The sequence below is a fragment of the Trichosurus vulpecula genome, chromosome 4 (assembly GCF_011100635.1).
Source record: "Trichosurus vulpecula isolate mTriVul1 chromosome 4, mTriVul1.pri, whole genome shotgun sequence".
Classification (NCBI taxonomy): Eukaryota; Metazoa; Chordata; class Mammalia; order Diprotodontia; family Phalangeridae; genus Trichosurus; species Trichosurus vulpecula.
In genome coordinates, this window is record NC_050576.1 from 78,558,183 (window position 1) to 78,576,330 (window position 18,148).

At 44.0% G+C, this 18,148-nt stretch overlaps 1 protein-coding gene across 1 annotated transcript in view; it reads left to right on the forward strand.

The window, feature by feature from the left end:
• Positions 1-16,519, forward strand: part of LAMC2 (laminin subunit gamma 2) — a 71,682-nt gene extending 55,163 nt beyond the window's left edge. The window contains exons 15-23 of the mRNA XM_036756809.1: positions 984-1,063; positions 3,657-3,806; positions 4,201-4,345; positions 6,453-6,602; positions 7,309-7,423; positions 9,213-9,412; positions 10,709-10,867; positions 10,949-11,048; positions 15,846-16,519. Of these exons, the coding sequence (XP_036612704.1) occupies positions 984-1,063; positions 3,657-3,806; positions 4,201-4,345; positions 6,453-6,602; positions 7,309-7,423; positions 9,213-9,412; positions 10,709-10,867; positions 10,949-11,048; positions 15,846-16,099 (1,353 nt within the window). The 3' untranslated portion in view covers positions 16,100-16,519. The remainder of the gene's footprint in view (positions 1-983; positions 1,064-3,656; positions 3,807-4,200; positions 4,346-6,452; positions 6,603-7,308; positions 7,424-9,212; positions 9,413-10,708; positions 10,868-10,948; positions 11,049-15,845) is intronic.
• Positions 16,520-18,148: the final 1,629 nt, after the last annotated feature.

Here is an 18,148-nt window from a genome sequence, read left to right on the forward strand (position 1 = left end):
AATTGTTCTAACGAGGACAGTGGAATCCTGAAAATGATCGTGCTTTTACCAACCTTTCTCTGCAAGAGGCAAACTCAGATTAATCCTCCACTAAAGAGCCTTCCTAACGTGCCTCATTGTGGTAGGGAAGTGATCCTGGGTTCTCAAAGACCATGACGGAGGAATGCAAGTTCAGGCAGGCCCTAACAAGCTGGAAAGGCCATGAGTCCGGCACCAGTTAAGGAACTGTGATGTCTATTATTTGGGGACCAGTTTGGCTGAATTTGAAGAGACTCAGTCCCTAGGTTGGCTAATGACTAATTGGCTAAGTGATTCGATATGAATTTTGGGAGGCAGCTAGGTGGCACAGTAGATAGAGTGCTGGGCCTGGAGTGAGGAAGACCTGAGTTTGAATCTAGCCTCAGACACTTAATGGCTATGTGACCCTGGCCAAGTCATTTAACTGATGTTTACTTCAGTTTCCTTAGTTGTAATAGTAGGACCTACTTCACAGGGTTGTAGTAAGGATCATATAACACATAAAACATTTTGGAAATGCTAATTATTATCATCATCATTTTCAACCACAGCAATACATAAGGCCTGTCAACCAAGGCAGGGCAGGGTCCCAGTCTGTGTTGGTAGAGGGAGTACCTATGTTACCAAAATCTCTTTGACATATTGAGGCATAATCCAATTCTATAGCAGGAGGGATAGGATTAGTTGAATTCTGTTGTTAAATCTGAATGCTGTTGTTAAATCAGTGGTGGGGAGGTGGGAAACACAAGGATCTAGGATCACAAGCCGTCTTAGAGAAAACAGGTTGACTGGTGACTAAATACACTGAGGCCAGGAGGGGTATGGAGATGTAGAGGACACCTTGTGCCATTGAGGATGGGGGCAGCACCAACAGGAATGATGCTAAAGGGTCAGATTCCTCTCTTCTCTAGGTATCAAGGTTAAGTGGTAGAACATAAGACCTTTCTCTCTATTCTTCTTTCCAGAATATTCCACCTTCAGACCAGTATGAAGGACCAAACAGCTTTAAAACGCTAGCCCAAGAGGCTTGGAAGTTGGCAGACAGGTGAGTCACATTTGGTGCTATTAACTTGGAGGCCAAGTCTACCTGGAGGACTGACTTGCCCAAGCCAGAGATGTGACCTTGGGGGCTCTCCTGCTGACCTTGCCTTGGGTTGGGTTGGGTTCCTCCATGTGGGTTTGAATGACTTGGCTTTTAGAGAACTGGAGTTCTCCAGATATGCAATGGTGTAGGAGTTCTTAACCTTTTTTGGTCAAAGATGTCTTTGACAATCTGGTGAAACCAATGGTCCCCATTTCAGAATACATACATTAAAATACTCAGGATTACAAGGAAAACTAATTCAATTGAAATAATTCTATTGAAATTCTATTATCAAAAAATATGTTACCAAAATTTCTACCAAGATTCTATTATTAAAAAAAGTCCACAGACCCCAGACTAAGAATTCCTGCAGCAGTACAAGGCACGGCTGTTTTTTGTAAGGAAGGGTCCATGGATAGAGACTGGGAGCATTTCCTTCCCAGCTGCTCCAACTGTGACTTGTTGGCTACATCCACGTAGGGCACGGTTCTTAGGGCCACCTGGAACTGGAATGTATGAGAACTTTGGGAACGCACTCTCTGTAGCTTTAGGGGACTTGAATGCTCCATTCAAATCAAGCCCAGGAACAAGTAGCAACAAGTAGTGAGCAGGCAGGCTGGTTGGGGGCCAAGCCTGCAATCAGAAGAGCTCTGCAGGGGCCTAATGACTGCTGTAAAACACATGTTTGTGCTCCTGCAGCTTTGGAGAGTCCTCTTTACCTCAGACCATAAATCCAGCTGCCTTTCAGATTTGTTCTTCGTGTGATGCCCAACAGGTGGTGGCAAACTCAGTTGATCTCCAATGGAGCTCAGTCAGTCCAAGGGGGCTGGTTTAGACTTCTCCAGGGTGAGCCCTCACCCAGCCTCTGCAGAGCTTTCCTCAGCTTGTTGGGGGAAGGGCAGGGAAGAACATCTGGAATGATTTTGTTGACAAAGGCTTCTCTCCTTGGACTCAGGCCCAGTTTAGGAGTGGACTAATGGGAGAAAGAAATAACCTGGCAGAAGTATCGTGAGAAGCCTTGCTGGTTTGGAAAAGAGCCTTGAGTTGTAGGACGTCACTCACCTTAGAGAGAGAGTCCACAGATTCCATATGGCCCCTGGGGATTTCATTCATTTAACAAGCATTTATTAAGCACCTACTATATTCAAGGGGCAGGAAGTACTGTATTGTTCCCATAAAGACTGCACTGGGTCCAGAGTCTGTTTCTGTGTCTAACTGTGTGACAACACCCCTTTGTGTTTCCGGAACTTACTGGACCTACTCAAAATATTAAAATGGATCTGTGATCTCTCCAATGCCAGTGTGCCCTCCAAAGCAATCCACCCCTACTCATGCCTGTCTACCCTGTCAGGCTCTTGTCCATGTTCTCCCATAAATTTCCCGTGCAGGAGGTCCAAGGGTGGACAGCCTTCCTCACTTTGTCTTGGCATTGCCGGTATGCCAGAAGAGAACCTGAGCCATCCTTACTTCATCTCTCACTGTTGACACACAGTCAACCCATTTTCTTGTTCACTTGAACGGCATCCTTGACTCTGGGTCTTCTCAGTACTTCCTATTTCTTAAGTGTTGTAGTGAACTTGACCCACTCTGTACCTCTCCACAGTCCTCTGAGGGATACTCATTTTTAATTACGTACAGACTTTAGTATTCCAGGATTAATAGCCATACAATAACACTGGTAGAATATTGGAATTTAAAAAGCTGGGCTTTTGTTTCAGGAAGAAGTTTGGGGTCACTAAAGAAGTTTTGCAGTTTCCCAAAGGCAATTCAGCCCAATCTTCTCCTGCTATCAATTCTGGGCCCAAAATGTCCATTTGTGGTATCTGTCCAAGATTACATGAGCTCTGTAACCTCACTGTCTAATTCCATGTCATATTCTGGACAATAGACAACATCCACATCTTGTCATGTTCTCCACAAAGCCCTACTGGGACTGCTCATCGTGGTGTGGAGGTGACCCTGGAGTTCTTGATGGTTATATTCGGTGAAAATGTTGGATGACAATTTCCCTCATAAAGAAAAAAAAGACATTGAGTACAGTCCTGAGGTTTTATCTACTGAATAATGGAAGGTCTTGAAATCAGATATTTTTATATATACATACAATATTGCCAAGAGGGAAAAATTCTTGGTTCTTTATTCTGGGATGGTTCTCTAGAATAGTGGTATCAAACTCAAATAGAAACAGAAACCATTAAACCTCGCATAAAGATGCCTGCAGGCACCTACTGACTTAGAAAACCACATAATAGCATTATCTATGTCCTATTCTATTTTTACTTATTTTATTAAATATTTCCCAATTCCATTTTAAGCTAGTTCAGGCAGCACTCTTGTGAGTGATGCGTATCTGACACCTCCATTCCAGAACATCCTGTTATTTAAAGGATGCTCTATATCTACTCTGAGGTAGTCATTCACTTTTCTACTCATCTTTCTGGGTCAAGTCTGCTCTGCCACTCCCTTTCTTTTGGCTTCCATCACAAGGAGGAAGGCAACTGTCCCAACCTTTGCCCTGAGAGCTCTAATGGGATTTCAAATTGTTACCTTTCAGTCATGTAAAGTCAGCTAATGATATGGAACGACTGGCCGGGGAAACCAGGGATCACTCTAACCAAGCCTTGGAACTGGTTCGCAAAGCCATGACGGAAGGAGTGGGAAGCGGCAGTGTGGACAGCTCTGTGGTGCAAGGCCTGGTGGGAAAGTGAGTTTGAACTCATTACACTGATTACTGAACACGAGGCGGGTAGAAGAGCAGAGAAGACTTTCTTATGGGAACCCAATGAGTCTGATTCTTTTCTGGTTGAGATAACAATAAAAGTGCCTATTTCTGATAGCTAACAGTTCACATTTATATAACTCTTTAAAGTTTGCAAAACTCTTTTATAAATATTACCTCATTTGATCCTTATAACAGCCCTGGCTTGTAGGTGCTATTATGATACCCGTTTAGGGAAACTGAGACTGAGAGAAGTTATATAACATGCCCAGGGTCACACAGCTGGTTAGTGTCTGAGGCAGGATTTGAATTCAGGTCTTCCCGATTGAAAGCTAGGGCTCCAACTGTTGCAGATTCTCAAGACGGTCTCTTTCTGTAGATTTGAAGAAGCCAAATCCCTGGCCCAGCAGTTGCAGAGGGAGGCCAGTCAAGCTGGCACTGAAGCAGAAAGATCTTATCAGCAGAGTTTGCGCCTCCTGAACTCAGTACCTCAACACCCGGGGATCACTAACCAGGCCTTCCAGGTGAGGGGGCCTCCAGGCACAAACACACAGGCAGCAAACAGCTGAAACACAAAGTTCTTCCCTCATCTTCTGGGGGTTCTACTCCTACCTAATCTACTGAACCATGCCGCTAGTGGTCCTTCCCTTGTCCCAGTTTCAGCTTTCTTCTGCCTTTTTTTCTATCTACCTTGTGAGAAAAACATTCTGAGGAAGATTTGACATAACCTTGGTCTGTTAGAAGTGGCAAATTGTGAAGACAGCTAATTTGTTTTAAATAACTTTTTACTGTCAGTCAACAGTCAAGAAGCATTTTAAAAAAATAAATAAAATAGCTTTTTACTGACAGTCAACAGTCGACATTTTTTTGTTTTCGTTTTTTTTGGAGGGGGGAAGGCAGGGCAATTGGGGTTAAGTGACTTGCCCAAGGTCACACAGCTGGTAAGTGTGTCAAGTGTCTGAGGTGGATTTGAACTCAGGTCTTCCTGACTCCAGGGTGGGTGCTCTACTCGCTGAGCCACCTAGCTGCTCTAATAAGCATTTTTTAAAATAAAAAAAAAAACCACAACTTTTTACTGTCAGTCAACAGTCAGCATTTTTAAATAAATAAAATAAAATTTTACTGTCAGTTGACAAATACTAGCTATGTGACCCTGAGCAAGTCACTTTAATCCTGTTTGCCTCAGTTTCTTCATCTGTAAAATGAACTGGAAAAGGAAATGGCAAATCATTCCAGTATCTTGGGGTCCTGAGGAATCAGCCAAGGCAGAAATGACTGGACACAACAATGTGCCACACAGCGTGCTGAGCGCTGGGGATATAAAGAAAGGCAATTCTTGCTACCTTTTTTTTTTATATCACCACCATTTCCTAATGCATCCTTCCTTCCTCTCTTTCCCAGAGAACCAGCCCTCATAACAAAGAATTAAAAAGAGAAGGAAAAAAAAGAAACAGTTCAGCCAAACTAACCCACACATGGAAAAAGTCTGACATTCCATGCACTGTTCCACACCCACATGATTCCACCTGGCTTCTCATATCTCTTCTTTGGGGCCAAGATTGGTCATTATAATTTCACAGTGACTGATACAGTGGTAGCCGTTTTCCCAGATCCCAGGGACCACTGGGAACTGTAGCAAATTAATTACTAGTGGTGGTTTAATTTTTCCTGAGTCCCAACCAAAAGGGGCTCACTTCTATTCGACTTAGGACAGGGGTAGGGAATCTATGGCCTTGAGGCTATATGTGGCCTTCTAGGTCCTCAAGTGTGGCCTTTTGAATGAGTCCAAGTTTTACAGAACAAATCCTCTATTAAGGGGATTTGTTCTGTGAAGTTTGGATTCAAAGGGCTATATTTGAGGACCTAGAGGGCCACATGTAGCCTTGAGGCCGCAGGATCCCCACCCCTAATTTAGGAGATCTCTTTCAAAGTGTGTTTAATTTAGAAAAAGTCTATTCTTCCTATAAAATTTCCATGGGGTCCACCTCCTGTCCCCCACTGCCTAATCTGTCTGTTCTTTTCTCTACGCCTTTTCCCCTTCCACCTCCACTATGGAACTCAGCTAAGAGAAGACATAAACACAGACATAAAGCAAACAAACACAAACAATGACCTGGAGATTTCGCCTCCAGACGCAGATTCCACAGAGGGACCAAAGAAAATGGAAAGTTTCTCAGATGTCTTTGTCTTGCGACCAATGCTTCCCCACCATGACTTTTTGTGTCCTTTATTGCATCCCTCCCATTTCTAGGCAGGGATGTCAGGCCCCTGCAGGGTCCTACAGACTGGCCTTTGTGGTAGGGGGAGGAGAAGGAAGGGAACAAGCATTTAGGAAGCACCTAGCCAGTGCTTTCCAAATAGGATCTCATTTTGGTCCTCACAACAGCCATGGCAGGGAGGTGCTGTGGTCATCCCCATCCAAGGCGGACGGTGGTTAAATGCCTTGCCCAGAGTCACACAGCCAGTCAATATCTGAAGCTGGGTTTGAATTCATGCCTTGCTGACTTCAGGCCCTTTGCTCTCTCTCTACCCCACCTCCCTCACCCCACATCATCTATGCCTCTGTCCTACCTAGCTGCTTCTTTCCCCATGGCAGGAGAGTAAGGCTTCTTGACGCCTTTGTGATTTCAGGTGGAAACCAAGAGGATCAGACAGGAGGCTGACTCTCTGTCGAGCCTGGTAACAAGACACATCAATGAGTACAAGCATTCGCAAGATCGCCTGGGAAACTGGGAGGAAGAAACCCGGCAGCTGTTACGGGACGGAGAGAAGGAGAGACAGGTGTGCCATTTCCACTGAGAATGATTTACACTTGTGTAGCACCGTACGGTACCCCCGGGGCTTTCTTCATCATGACCTTGTTTAACAGGTCATTCAAAGCTGATTTATTATTGCCATTTACAGAGGAGGACACTGAGGCTCAAAGGTCAGTGACATAGCTAGGGAGTGATAAGGTCAGGATTTGAATCTGGGTCCTCTGATTCCAAATCCTGACCAAACAAGGACCGAAAGGCCCTTCAGCAGCATGACGGCACTTTTGATTCAGGCTGCTGTCTAAAGACGTCCTGAAACGAGCCTACTTGTGTCTAGTCTGTGAAACAAACATAATAATGTCGGTCACCCAGAAATACCCAGTGAGTCAGTGCCCAGATCTGGGAATAGAATGTGGGCCTTTTGGGGTGTAGCTTGGGGTTCCATCCGCTAGCTGGGCCGGGGCTTAAAATTATAATGTGCAAGATGAGGTTTTCAAAACCTGAATCTGAGATTGTTTGGTCCCTGGGTCCATGTCATTGAGTCATCGGATATTTTGCCCTTTCCCAAAGAGTGGGAGATTTCATCTGTTTTCATGTTCCTGTGAGGTGAATTATGGCATCCTGTTATCATGAAAGAGAAATGTGTTGGGGTTAATTTTGTTTAGCAGGAATGCGCTTCTGGGGTGTAGGTTACATGTGCTCTAATCTTGGTTCTTGTACCTGACTATTTACAGAAATCGGATCAGCTGCTTTCCCGTGCCAATCTTGCTAAGAGCAGAGCCGAAGAGGCCCTGAGCATGGGCAATGCTACTTTTTATGAAGTTGAGAGCATTTTAAAAAACCTCAGGGGTGAGTCTTTATTTGATTTTTTTTTAAATCTGGACCCATGATTTTATTGGGAGAACAGATTCCCTGTACTACAGCAGATTGGCAACTGCTCTATATACAGCCACATAACAACTCGCATTTATCTGGGCAGCTAGTAGGCGCTGGCCCTGGAGTCAGGAAGACCTGAGTTCAAATTCAACCTCACACACCTGGTAGCTGTGTGACCCTGGGCAAGTCGCTTAACCCTGTTTGCCTCGGTTTCTTTATCTGTAAAATGAGCCAGAAAAAGGAACAGCAAACCTCTCCAGTGTCATGAAGAGTCGGACATGACTGAAATGACCCAACAAAAGTACTTCTGGGCCATTTTAAGGTTGGCAAAGAACTTTACAAATAGGAATTTCACTCGATTCTCACAACAACCCCAGGATGTACGCGCTATTAATGTCTCCATTTTACAGATGAAGAAATCGCAACAAGCAGAGGTTAAGTGACTCGCCCAAGATAGCAGTGTCTGAGGCAGGACTTGAACTCAGGTCTTCTCTATCCAGGTCTGGAAGTTAAGGGACTTATTCATGGTCGCATGGACAGCATGTATCGGAATTAGATCCCAGAAGCTCAGTCTTCCTAACTCCAAGGACAGCTCTGTAACTACTTTGCCAAGCTAGTGATCTGAGTCCTTACTAATTTTATTAAAATTATAATAGTTAATATCTACATAGGTTTGCTAAGTATTTTGCATACATTATCAAATTTGACCTTGAAACAGCCTTAGGGGGCCATCATTCCCAATTTAAAGACGAGGAAACATGAGTCAAGTGACCTCATGGCTGCACAGATAGTTTAAGTGTCAGAGTCAGGGTTTGAACCCAGGTCTATCAGATCCCAAGTCTGGCACTCTATCTCCTGGGCTGTGCTGTCTCTCTGTCCTCTCTTCTCTGCTGGTGCTGGAGTTGGGTCTAATTTGTCACACTAGAAAATGCTTGTTGCTATTCCCAGAAATAGCTTCCATTGCCCCCTGGTGATGGTGCTAGCATGCTTCATTAGTGTGGGAAACAGTAGGAAATTCCTGTTCATGGCTCCAGGCTCCTTTATTACAGAGACATTCCCAGGGCTCCTTTGTTTGGGCTCTCTATGCCAATTACTCCTTTCCTACCCAAACCTACCTGTTCCTTTTCCCACTTATTTTTTTTTAGCCAGACCTGTCTTGTGATTTCATGGGTATACAGAGCCCCGCTGTTAGACCTTAACAAATGCTTGTTCATGGGTTGTTTGAGCTGCCTTTATCACTGCATATCAGAATCCACTCACAGTCTTAGAGGGTTGCTTGGGGGTACTTAGAGATTAAATGATTTGCCGCAACCAGCGTGTATCAGGTGCGATTTGAACTCATATCTTCCTGATTCTGAAACCAGCTCTATATATACTCGGCTATGATGCTTCCCTGCTATTTCTTAGCAAGAAGGCGCAGGAATATAAGTTGCAAGCTCAGGGCTCAGTATTTAGAGCTGTAAATTCTAAACTTTCATCTGTTTACAACCGGCGTGGTCTTGGACCAAGCCAATTACTTGCTTCAACTGTCCCTTTGGTAACGGGGGGGTGTGGGTAGATGGGAGCTGGCTGCATATTTAGAGACATTAAGAAATAGTGGCTGCATCCGGGGATGCTGATGACCTCTGGAGTTAAAAAAGTAAACCAAAAAAGGAATTCAGGCCTTGGGTTTCCTTTGAGAAACTTTGCCCCCAGATTCTTAGGCTCTTGCTCGGTCATTAGTGATTCCTTGCACTCACGGCATTATCTTCTCTCACCTCAGAATTTGACCTGCAGGTCGAGGATAGGAAAACAGAAGCAGAAGATGCTATGAGGAGACTCTCCTTTATCAGTCAGATGGTTGCAGATGCCAATGACAAAACAGGGCAGGCAGAGAGGGCCCTGGGCAGCGCTGCTGCAGATGCCAGGCGGGCAAAGAGCATGGCCGGAGAGGCGCTAGAGATCAGTGATAATATCGAGCAGGTAAAGATTATTAACACTCTGTGGAGGGCATGTCAGGGGAGGGGAGGAAAAGGACCATGAAGAAGGATGGGAAAGGGAATCGTGGCTATCCCATTGTGACTCCTGAATGAAGTCATGGCCTCGTCTAACGCTGTGTTCCTGTGGTTGACCTCTTGTTTGGTGAGATACAGACTTATCACCACCTCTGACAGGAAGGACCTCATTTGTGGTCCTGTACATACCCCTTTCCCAAATAGGGCTGGACCCAAAAGATTCTTACATTAGATTATACACACGGGACTCCAATTCCAGGTATTTGAGCAAGTGTAACTTATCTAGGTGAGAGTGATATCAATGCCTTGATTTCAGAACTTGGGAAAATTTCAGCCAAAATTCCAGCCATGATCCTATCTCTTATGTTTAGTCTCCTACTAGGAAGAGATGACCTTTTCAGCCCATATTTGAAAATTGAATCTAATAAAGGTCGGGTGATGAGAGAGACAGAGATAGAGAGACAGAGAGAAACAGAACAGAGACAGAGAAAGAGAGATGAGAGAGAAACAGAGAAAGAGAGAGACAGAGAGACACAGAAAGAGAGACAGAGATCCCCTCTACCCACCCAAGCTGGAGCTCTTGACCCCTAAACTATTTAGACTTACCAGGTCTTCTACTAGGAAGAGATAGTGATCTATCTCTACCAAATTATGAATGCCTTGGTTACTTATAGAAAAAATGTCCAAAGTTATGTCAGGAGCAAACACCAGGTATGTGTAATTTTCCTTCTATAGTATCTGGCCCTAAGCTCTATGTAGTTCCACGCTTTTCATAAATGCTTATTCATGTGACTGATGTTGAAGCAGGCTTCTGGTCCAGAGGTAATAGCTTCCAGGCCCTGGTCACATTAGTCTCCAAGATACAGCAGGCCTCTCTTCTCCGCTAAAGCCCAAGAGGCACCAGCGAGGTCATTCCAGAGACTGTAGGAGTGAGGATGCAGAAATATGTGGATTTGTTTTCCTTCTTTTCTGTCTTCCCGTATTTCTCCCAACATGTTTACTGTTCCATTAATGTTCAAGCTGAGACAGGAACACAGTCATATTGTTGACACCCTTCCAGTCCTTGACAGACCCCAAAGTGACTTGTCTGAAACCAAGCCTGGGGATGGGTGTGTTCCCAAACCTGGCCTTTTCTCGGCAGAACTAGCTCATGTCTTTCTTCATGGGTCAGCTGCAGCTGTTTGTCTTCCTAATTTGTCTTGGGTTTGTTTTCTTGCCTTGTAAATGTCTCTCCTATCATCCATGGCTCCATTTCTCCTCCCAGGAGATCGGGAGATTGAACTTAGAAGCTAACACAACAGCAGATGCTGCCTTGGCACTGGAGAAGGGAATGGCCACTCTGAGCAGTGGGATCCGGGATGTGGAGGGAGAGCTTGGAAGGAAAGAGCTGGAGTTTGATCAAGATGGGAACGCCATGCATATGGTAAGTTTCCAGAGGTTGTCTTGTGAGAGAGCTCGTTAAACCAGCTCATTCGATAAGTCACCCATGTTTTCTGTTCTCCAGGTGATTCAGGATGCCCAAGGGGCTAATTCCAGAGCCCAAAATGCAGGATTTACCATCCAAGATACACTAAATGCCTTGGACAGCATCCTGAGTCTAATAGGTATGTAAAGTGGTCTTCTAGGAGATTAGTACTACAATTTTATAAGCTTCAAATGGCCTATTGGAGAAAACACTGGATTCTCCATTCACGAAACATTTATTCTCTACTGATGGTGAGATACTCTATTAGAACAGAAAGACATAAACAGAACCATATGTGCCCTCGAGAAGCTTGCATATTACTAGGAGAATGTAATAGTTACACGGATAAGTATATACAAGACATTTTGACTGCTAAAGGGATGAGGGAAGACTTTATGGAGGAGGTAACATCTACGCTATCTTGAAAGGAGATAAAGGTCCCTAAGTGGCAGAGCTGAGGAGGGAGTAGATTTATGGGCATGGGGGTTAGAAGCAGGAGAAAAACTGTTAAATTTGGCAAATTGTGTTCTAGTTCAGCCTGTAGACTCCATGAAAAAGAGTGATATGATATAAGACTAGAAAGCCACTGAAGGTTTTTGGGCGGTTACATGGTAGGTGGTAGATTGGAGCGGAGGCAGGAAAACCAACTAGGAGAAATTATCATAGTCCAGGCATGAGGCAGTGAGAGTCTTAGCTAGGGGAGTGTCTGTGAGAATGGAAAGAAGGGGTTATCTTCTTCAATGTGGAAATTGAATTAACAAGATAGCAGTTGATTGAGGATGGGCACTGGTTGGCTGGAAGGACAGTAGTGGCCTCCACCAAACCAGGAAAATGTGGAGGATTTACAGGAGAACACGAGTTCTATTTTGGACATGTTGAATTTGAGATGCCAGTGGGACATCTAGGTAGGAATATCTAATAAATGGTTAGTGATATAGGACTGAAATTTAGAAGACAGATGAAGGCTGAATTTATTGATTTGAGAGTCACCTTCTTGAGATGATAATTGAACCCATGCAAGCAAATGAGATCATCAAGAGAGAAAATATAGAGGGGAAAAAAGGGGGAAAAGGCCCAGGACTGACTCAAACTACCTATAGGTGGTTTGGGGAGAGACATGGAAGAGGTAGTGGGCTACCTCTGGTCCTGAACATTTTGAGAGTAAAGAGGAATTTGGAGGTACTATGGAACTCAAGAAGCAGCCTGCTCTGTAGTGTTATACCGAATCCAAAACAGGAAACTGGTTTAAGCTGAAATTTTCAGTTGGATTCTTATTTGGCCTCTTCCATTAAACCAAGACTAGGTTTTTCTGGAATGTAGCGGCTCAGGAGACATTCCAGGAGCATTTAGAGGTCTTCTCCGCTCTATTTCCCTGTGTTATTGTTGTCGTTCAGTCCTTTTCAGTTGTATCTGATTCTTTGTGACCCCATTTGGGGTTTTCTTGGCAAAGATACTGGAATGGTTTGCAAAGTCCTTCTCTGGCTCATTTTACAAATGAGGAAATTGAGGCAAATAGGGTTAAGTGACTCGCCCAGGGTCACACACCTAGTAAGTGTCTGAGGCTGGATTTGAACTCGTCCTGAGTCTTTCTGATTCTAAGCCCAGGCTCTATCCACTGTACCACTTAGCTGACCCACATTTCCCCACTACAGTCAAACAAATATAAATGTGGTTTTTCCATAGTACAAAAAGTACAATTTTCAAATTTGTTATTAGTCATGGGACTGGTCTGCAATGATATCCCTTAAGATCAAATGATTCCTCTAGTAGAGTCAGAGTCAAAGTTAGTAAGTATTTATTAAGTGCCTACTATGTGCCTAACATGTCAAATGATTCTTAATACCTTGGAAGTAGGAATAGGAATGATTGTTAACTCCTATTTTAAATTTACCTAAATCCCAGTGAAGTTGGTTTTATCTATTAGACAGCAGCTTAAATATTGCAAATAATAAGATGTTTTATTTTAAGGGTAATTCTATTAATACACCACATCAAGGTTTACAAGCACTTTGTTTGTAATAGTCCGCTAAGATAGAGAGCTTTGCCATCACCATTTTACAGATAACGAAACTGAGGCTCAAAGAAGTTAGAAAGAATGCTAGATCTGGAAGGGACCTTAAGGTTCATCTAGTCCAATGATTTCTCTTTACAGGTGAGGAGACTGAGGCTGAGAGAAAGATAGACTTGTCCAAGATCACACTGCATGAGAAGCAGAATTTCATGTGCCTTGACTGCCGGGCCAACACTCTTTGACATTTACATAATGTTCTGAGTTTTGCAAAATTTCATATATATATATATATATATATATATATATATATATATATATATATATATATATACATATCTATGTATATAATCTCTTTAAGCCTCACAAACAGAACTGAAACTAGGATAGGCTGATAGGACTCTGTCTCAGAGTGCTGAATTTGGAAGTGTTATGAATCCAGGTCTTCCTGATTATCACAGTCCCTGGCACACAGTAGATACTTAATAAATGTTTGTTGATTGATTGACTCCAAGTCTAGCACTTGGTCCACTCCTTATGTCACCCTGCCTCCTTCAGACCATGATAGATCATTTGGAATAAAAAAACCATGGGTACTTTTACCATCCCCCAACCCCCCACATGAATTCTAGGGACTAGAGTTTTGTCGGTTTGTTTTCTCTTTATGTAGCACAGGTCAGGGATGAATGTCAGTGAGCGCTGCTGGGTTTTTCAGGAAGTGGCTTGAATTGGCCTAAGGCTGCTGAAGCTTATTTGAACCGGTCTGGTCTGGCCAGATGCTCTTCAAGCTGGTATTCCTCGGGCTGGCTCATGGGGAGAACCTGACCTGAACTCAAATGACATTCCTGTCTGAACTGAACAGAATTTCATAGGATTCCCTAGATTTCAAGTCAGAGTCTATATCCTTTCCCAGCCAGCTGGGATCCATCCCCCAAACTCAAACAGTTTGTGCTGACCTCTGCAAAACCCTAAGCCTGAGCCAGTTTCTTACAAGCCACTAAGGACAAACAGCAATAGTTTCCCTGCAAAGAATTCAGGAACTGTAGAATAGAGATGACCCTGAACCCAGGGCACTGGTGGGTTGGGTGAGAAGGCAGCTTTCATTAGCACAAGGACCTCATCATCTTTGACCACCTTTTTTTAAAAACTATTATCTAAACATATTGCTAGGACCCTCCTCATTTAGGGATTAAAAATGAGTTTTAAATTAAGGGGCTAACTTGGGGTCAAAGGGCAGCTAGGTGTCACAGTGGATAGTGCACCAAGCCTAAAGTCAGAGAGACCTGAGTTCAAACCCAGCCTCAGGCATTTCCTAGCTGTGTGACCCTGGGCTACTCACTTAACCCTGATTGCCTCAGCTGCCTCATCTGTAAAATGAACTGGAGAAGGAAATGGCAAACTACTCTAATATCTTTGCCAAGAAAACCCCAAATGGGGTCACAGAGAGTTGTGCATGACTGAAAACGACTGAACAACCATAACAACAAAACTTGGGGTCAAGCAAGCAGGCCCAGCTGCCAGTTGTGAGGTCAACATCCTTACCTGATGACTAAGTACTTGCAGCTGGAGAAGCTAGAGAGCACATTAGAGGCAAGGGAGGAAGCCACTTACTGAGTTCCCATAGGCATCAAGCAAGGCATAGTCTAATGGTCAGGATACTCTTGGGGACCAGCAGATCAGACTGAACAAGGAAAGGAAGGTGGGTCTTGACAACATCAAAAGTGAGTTGACGCTCAAGGAGAAAAGTCAGGATGGGCATGGATTCTACAAACTTGATCTTGGGCAAATAAATTAACCTTCCTTGGGTCTCAGTTTCCTCATGTGTGTAACATGAGGAGGGGTTGGACTAAATGGTCTTACAAATTTAGATCTATGATTCTAGACGGTTTGGGGTATTGGTTCTATGAGGTAATAGTTTTGAGCAGTGTCTGGGTTTTGATGGGCATGCATGAACCTCTTAGCCCAGCCTAATCTGTCTCCAGAAGGGGACATCCAAGCCAGACTATCTTGAAGGTTCAGACTTTAGAAAATATGGTGTCCCATTGGCCTCAAGAACATGGATGGTTGTTTGTCCTTCATTCTCGAAGAGGACCATGACATCAGGAAGGAGATGCTATGACATGCAAGTGAATTAGATTTAAGTGGAGGAGGGCTGTGCAAAGTCACCAGCCTCACTCTTTTGTCTGAAGTCATCTGGGTCCACTGGCAAGATATAGATCAGGACGAGTGAGATGACCCTAGATGCAGTGGGAGGCCTTGGACTTTTTGACTTGAGGTCTTTCCCAAGTCTCAGTTTGTCTGAGGCAATGCTAATTTAGTGATTAAGGCTAGGTAAAAATGAGGCAAAGAATGAATCTTTTACCTAGTCAAAATAAATAAATAAAATCAATCTGGGAGTGGAAGACCCTCAGGGTTTCTGGACAAAACAGAAACAATTGCTATTTACACTCACCCTGAACCATCAAAATCCAAAAAGGACCAAGTGAGGCTTGGGCTGGGACCCACTGGTCAGTCAACGAGAGCCAGAGTGACTTGTATTTAAGGCATGGTTCATAAAAAAGAAATCTATCTGTAAACCCTACGATAGGTTTCAATGATCAAAATGTATATTTCTTTGGGCAGAGCACCTGTAGGTAAGGGTATGATTCCCTATGTGGACAGAGGGAGAGGAGGGAGAAGAAGAAGAGGAGGGAGAGAAGGGAGGGAGAGAAGAGAGGGAAGGAAGGAGGAAAGGAGGAAGGCAAGAAGGAAGGAAGGAAGGAATTAATTGTCCAACTGGACCTGACCAATTGGGTCCCCAGTGGGGCAGCTACTACTGCTCACAGGGAAAGAAAATAGTAGAAGATAAAGAAGGTCCCATGTGTGTTTAGAGAAATCCAGCTGTAGAATTTCCTTGTCGACTGACTCATTTCCTGTTCCCTGAAATAGACCAGCCCAGCAGTGTGGATGAAGAAGGGTTAATTTTACTAGAACAGAACTTCAGAAAAGCCAGACACCAGATCAACACCAAGCTTCGGCCCTCGATGAAGGAGCTGGAGGACAAAGTTCGTGAGCAGAGAGGCCGCCTCCGACGCCTGGAGGCCAACATCGATGGGATCCTGGCTGACGTCAAGAACCTGGAAGATATTCGCCACAATCTGCCTCCCGGCTGCTATAACACCCAAGCTCTTGAGCAGCAGTGAAGCCGAAGCCGTCCCAGAGATTTCTCCTCCTTGATTCTCAGGTCACAGACCCCAGAGTTCAGGGCGCAGCACTGGTCAGGGTCGGGGTGGGAGAGGCACAATTAGACTCAATTGAACTAGTCTTGCTCAAGTCGACTGACCCTGATCCCAGTGCTGTGACTGGAGCCAGCCAGAGGTCTGGCTGTATGTGTGTGATCCTATTTACTTCATCGTGTTGGATAATGAATCGAATGGCATCACATCGGGAGACTGATTGAGCAGCCAGGACCCCGGGATAGTTTTGGGGGGAGGATTAGCACATGGCAAAATGGCCAAATCAGAACAGCAAGGCCATAGTTAGCGAGGGAGGAGCAAATTGGGCTTTGCCTAAGGGCAAAAATATCCGGAGGGAGAGGGGGCCCCAATTCACAATGATTACCATTCTAGGATCTTGCTTTGGCCCATCCAGTCACCACCCCCAGGAGTCTATCTTATGGTGCTTTTCTCCTGGGTCCTAGGTTTAGTGAAGGCCAGATCCTCCCTTCTTGTGGCAGGCTTGAACCTGCTGTCTGACTGACCTTGGTGCCACTCTTCCCTCACCCCTCATTCTGTTTGCTCCAGGTGAAAAAATGTCCAGTTTCACCTCTACAGAAAAGTCTTAAGCTCAAGAGTACACTCAAGAGAACATGATCATGCTTAGATTCATCTAATTCTCTGAACCTCGTGGGCAACAGGGAATTCTCCAAGTTTACCTAGCCTTTCCTCCAAATTCACCCTAGTATCAAAAGAGGGCATGAAACCCGATGAAATACTGTTAGCTCTTGGCAAGGATTTTACCCTTTGGTACTTTTCCCTCTCACTTCCTCATGAGGTGAGGGTAGCACTTAAATCCTCATAAGGATAGCACTCATACCCACTTCTAAGCCAGATGAGTAGAAGTAAGAGTGAGACATGAGGGGAAATTGGCACAGCAAACCTTTGGATTGCTTACATCCTTGTGGCATTCAGGGCCCTACTATTTAGTGATCCTGTTGCCTCCGGGGTCTCCAGCCTGGGTGGGTCAGTAGCCTTTACCCTACTGTCTAACAAGGCAGACTACATTTCATTAGCTATTAAAGAAACAGAGAAGGGAAACTATTTGGTTTCAAACTGATAAAATATGTAGCTTGAATATTGAGAGATGAAACTTATCTAGAGAATCAAGTTATCCATCCCTTGCCCCCCCTTTTAAAACACCAGGCTTCAATGTGTATTTTGTGGACCTCCTTTCCTCAATATGCCAAAGGATGCTCCCTCCTTAGCCTGAGCTGAGTAGATTTTGTCTGTCCTAAACAGTGTTTGGTGGAGTACCTACCTGGATGTACCTCTGCCTCAAGCTTGAAAGACAATTGGTGCTGCCTTTCCTCTTCCCACCATGTCTTCCCCCTTCACTTTTAATGGACATGTTTTTAAATAAAGAGGTATTGAATAAGCTGCCTATTGTCAGTTCCTGATTAATAGATTAATAAACTCTTGACTACAGATGCAAGAATTTAAGAATTAGAAACGACTTCTGCAGGAAATATTAGAGGCGTCATTTGGTTGACACCTCTGGTCCTAGATCCTGAACCTGTCATATGGATTCTCTCCCTATTGGAAAGGAATTTTGCTAGATTTATTACTGTCTGATATTTCTTATAATGAAGTGACAGAATTTTGTTTCTATGACAAACTAATCACCTCTCCAGGCCTTTTCAAGGGAACTATTTCCTAAAAGGGTTAGTAATTAATATGCACGATTTCTTGACTTCTGGAACATGATCAAAGCAGAATCTCTGGTGTCTACATGGTGTCATGCATTTTGGGGAATGAATTTTCTATAATATTAATTATGAATACGCCTTTGGGCTGAGTAATCGGGAGAAAGAATACGATGGCATAGACCAGACACTGATGATTGACCATCGTACTTTGTTTTGGGTGAAAGTAAATTTGGAAATCTCATTTTATAATAAACGTTATAGAGCGTTTTAAGGTTTTCAAAGCATTTGATGTACATTATGTCGTTGGAGTCTCCCAATAACTTTGTGA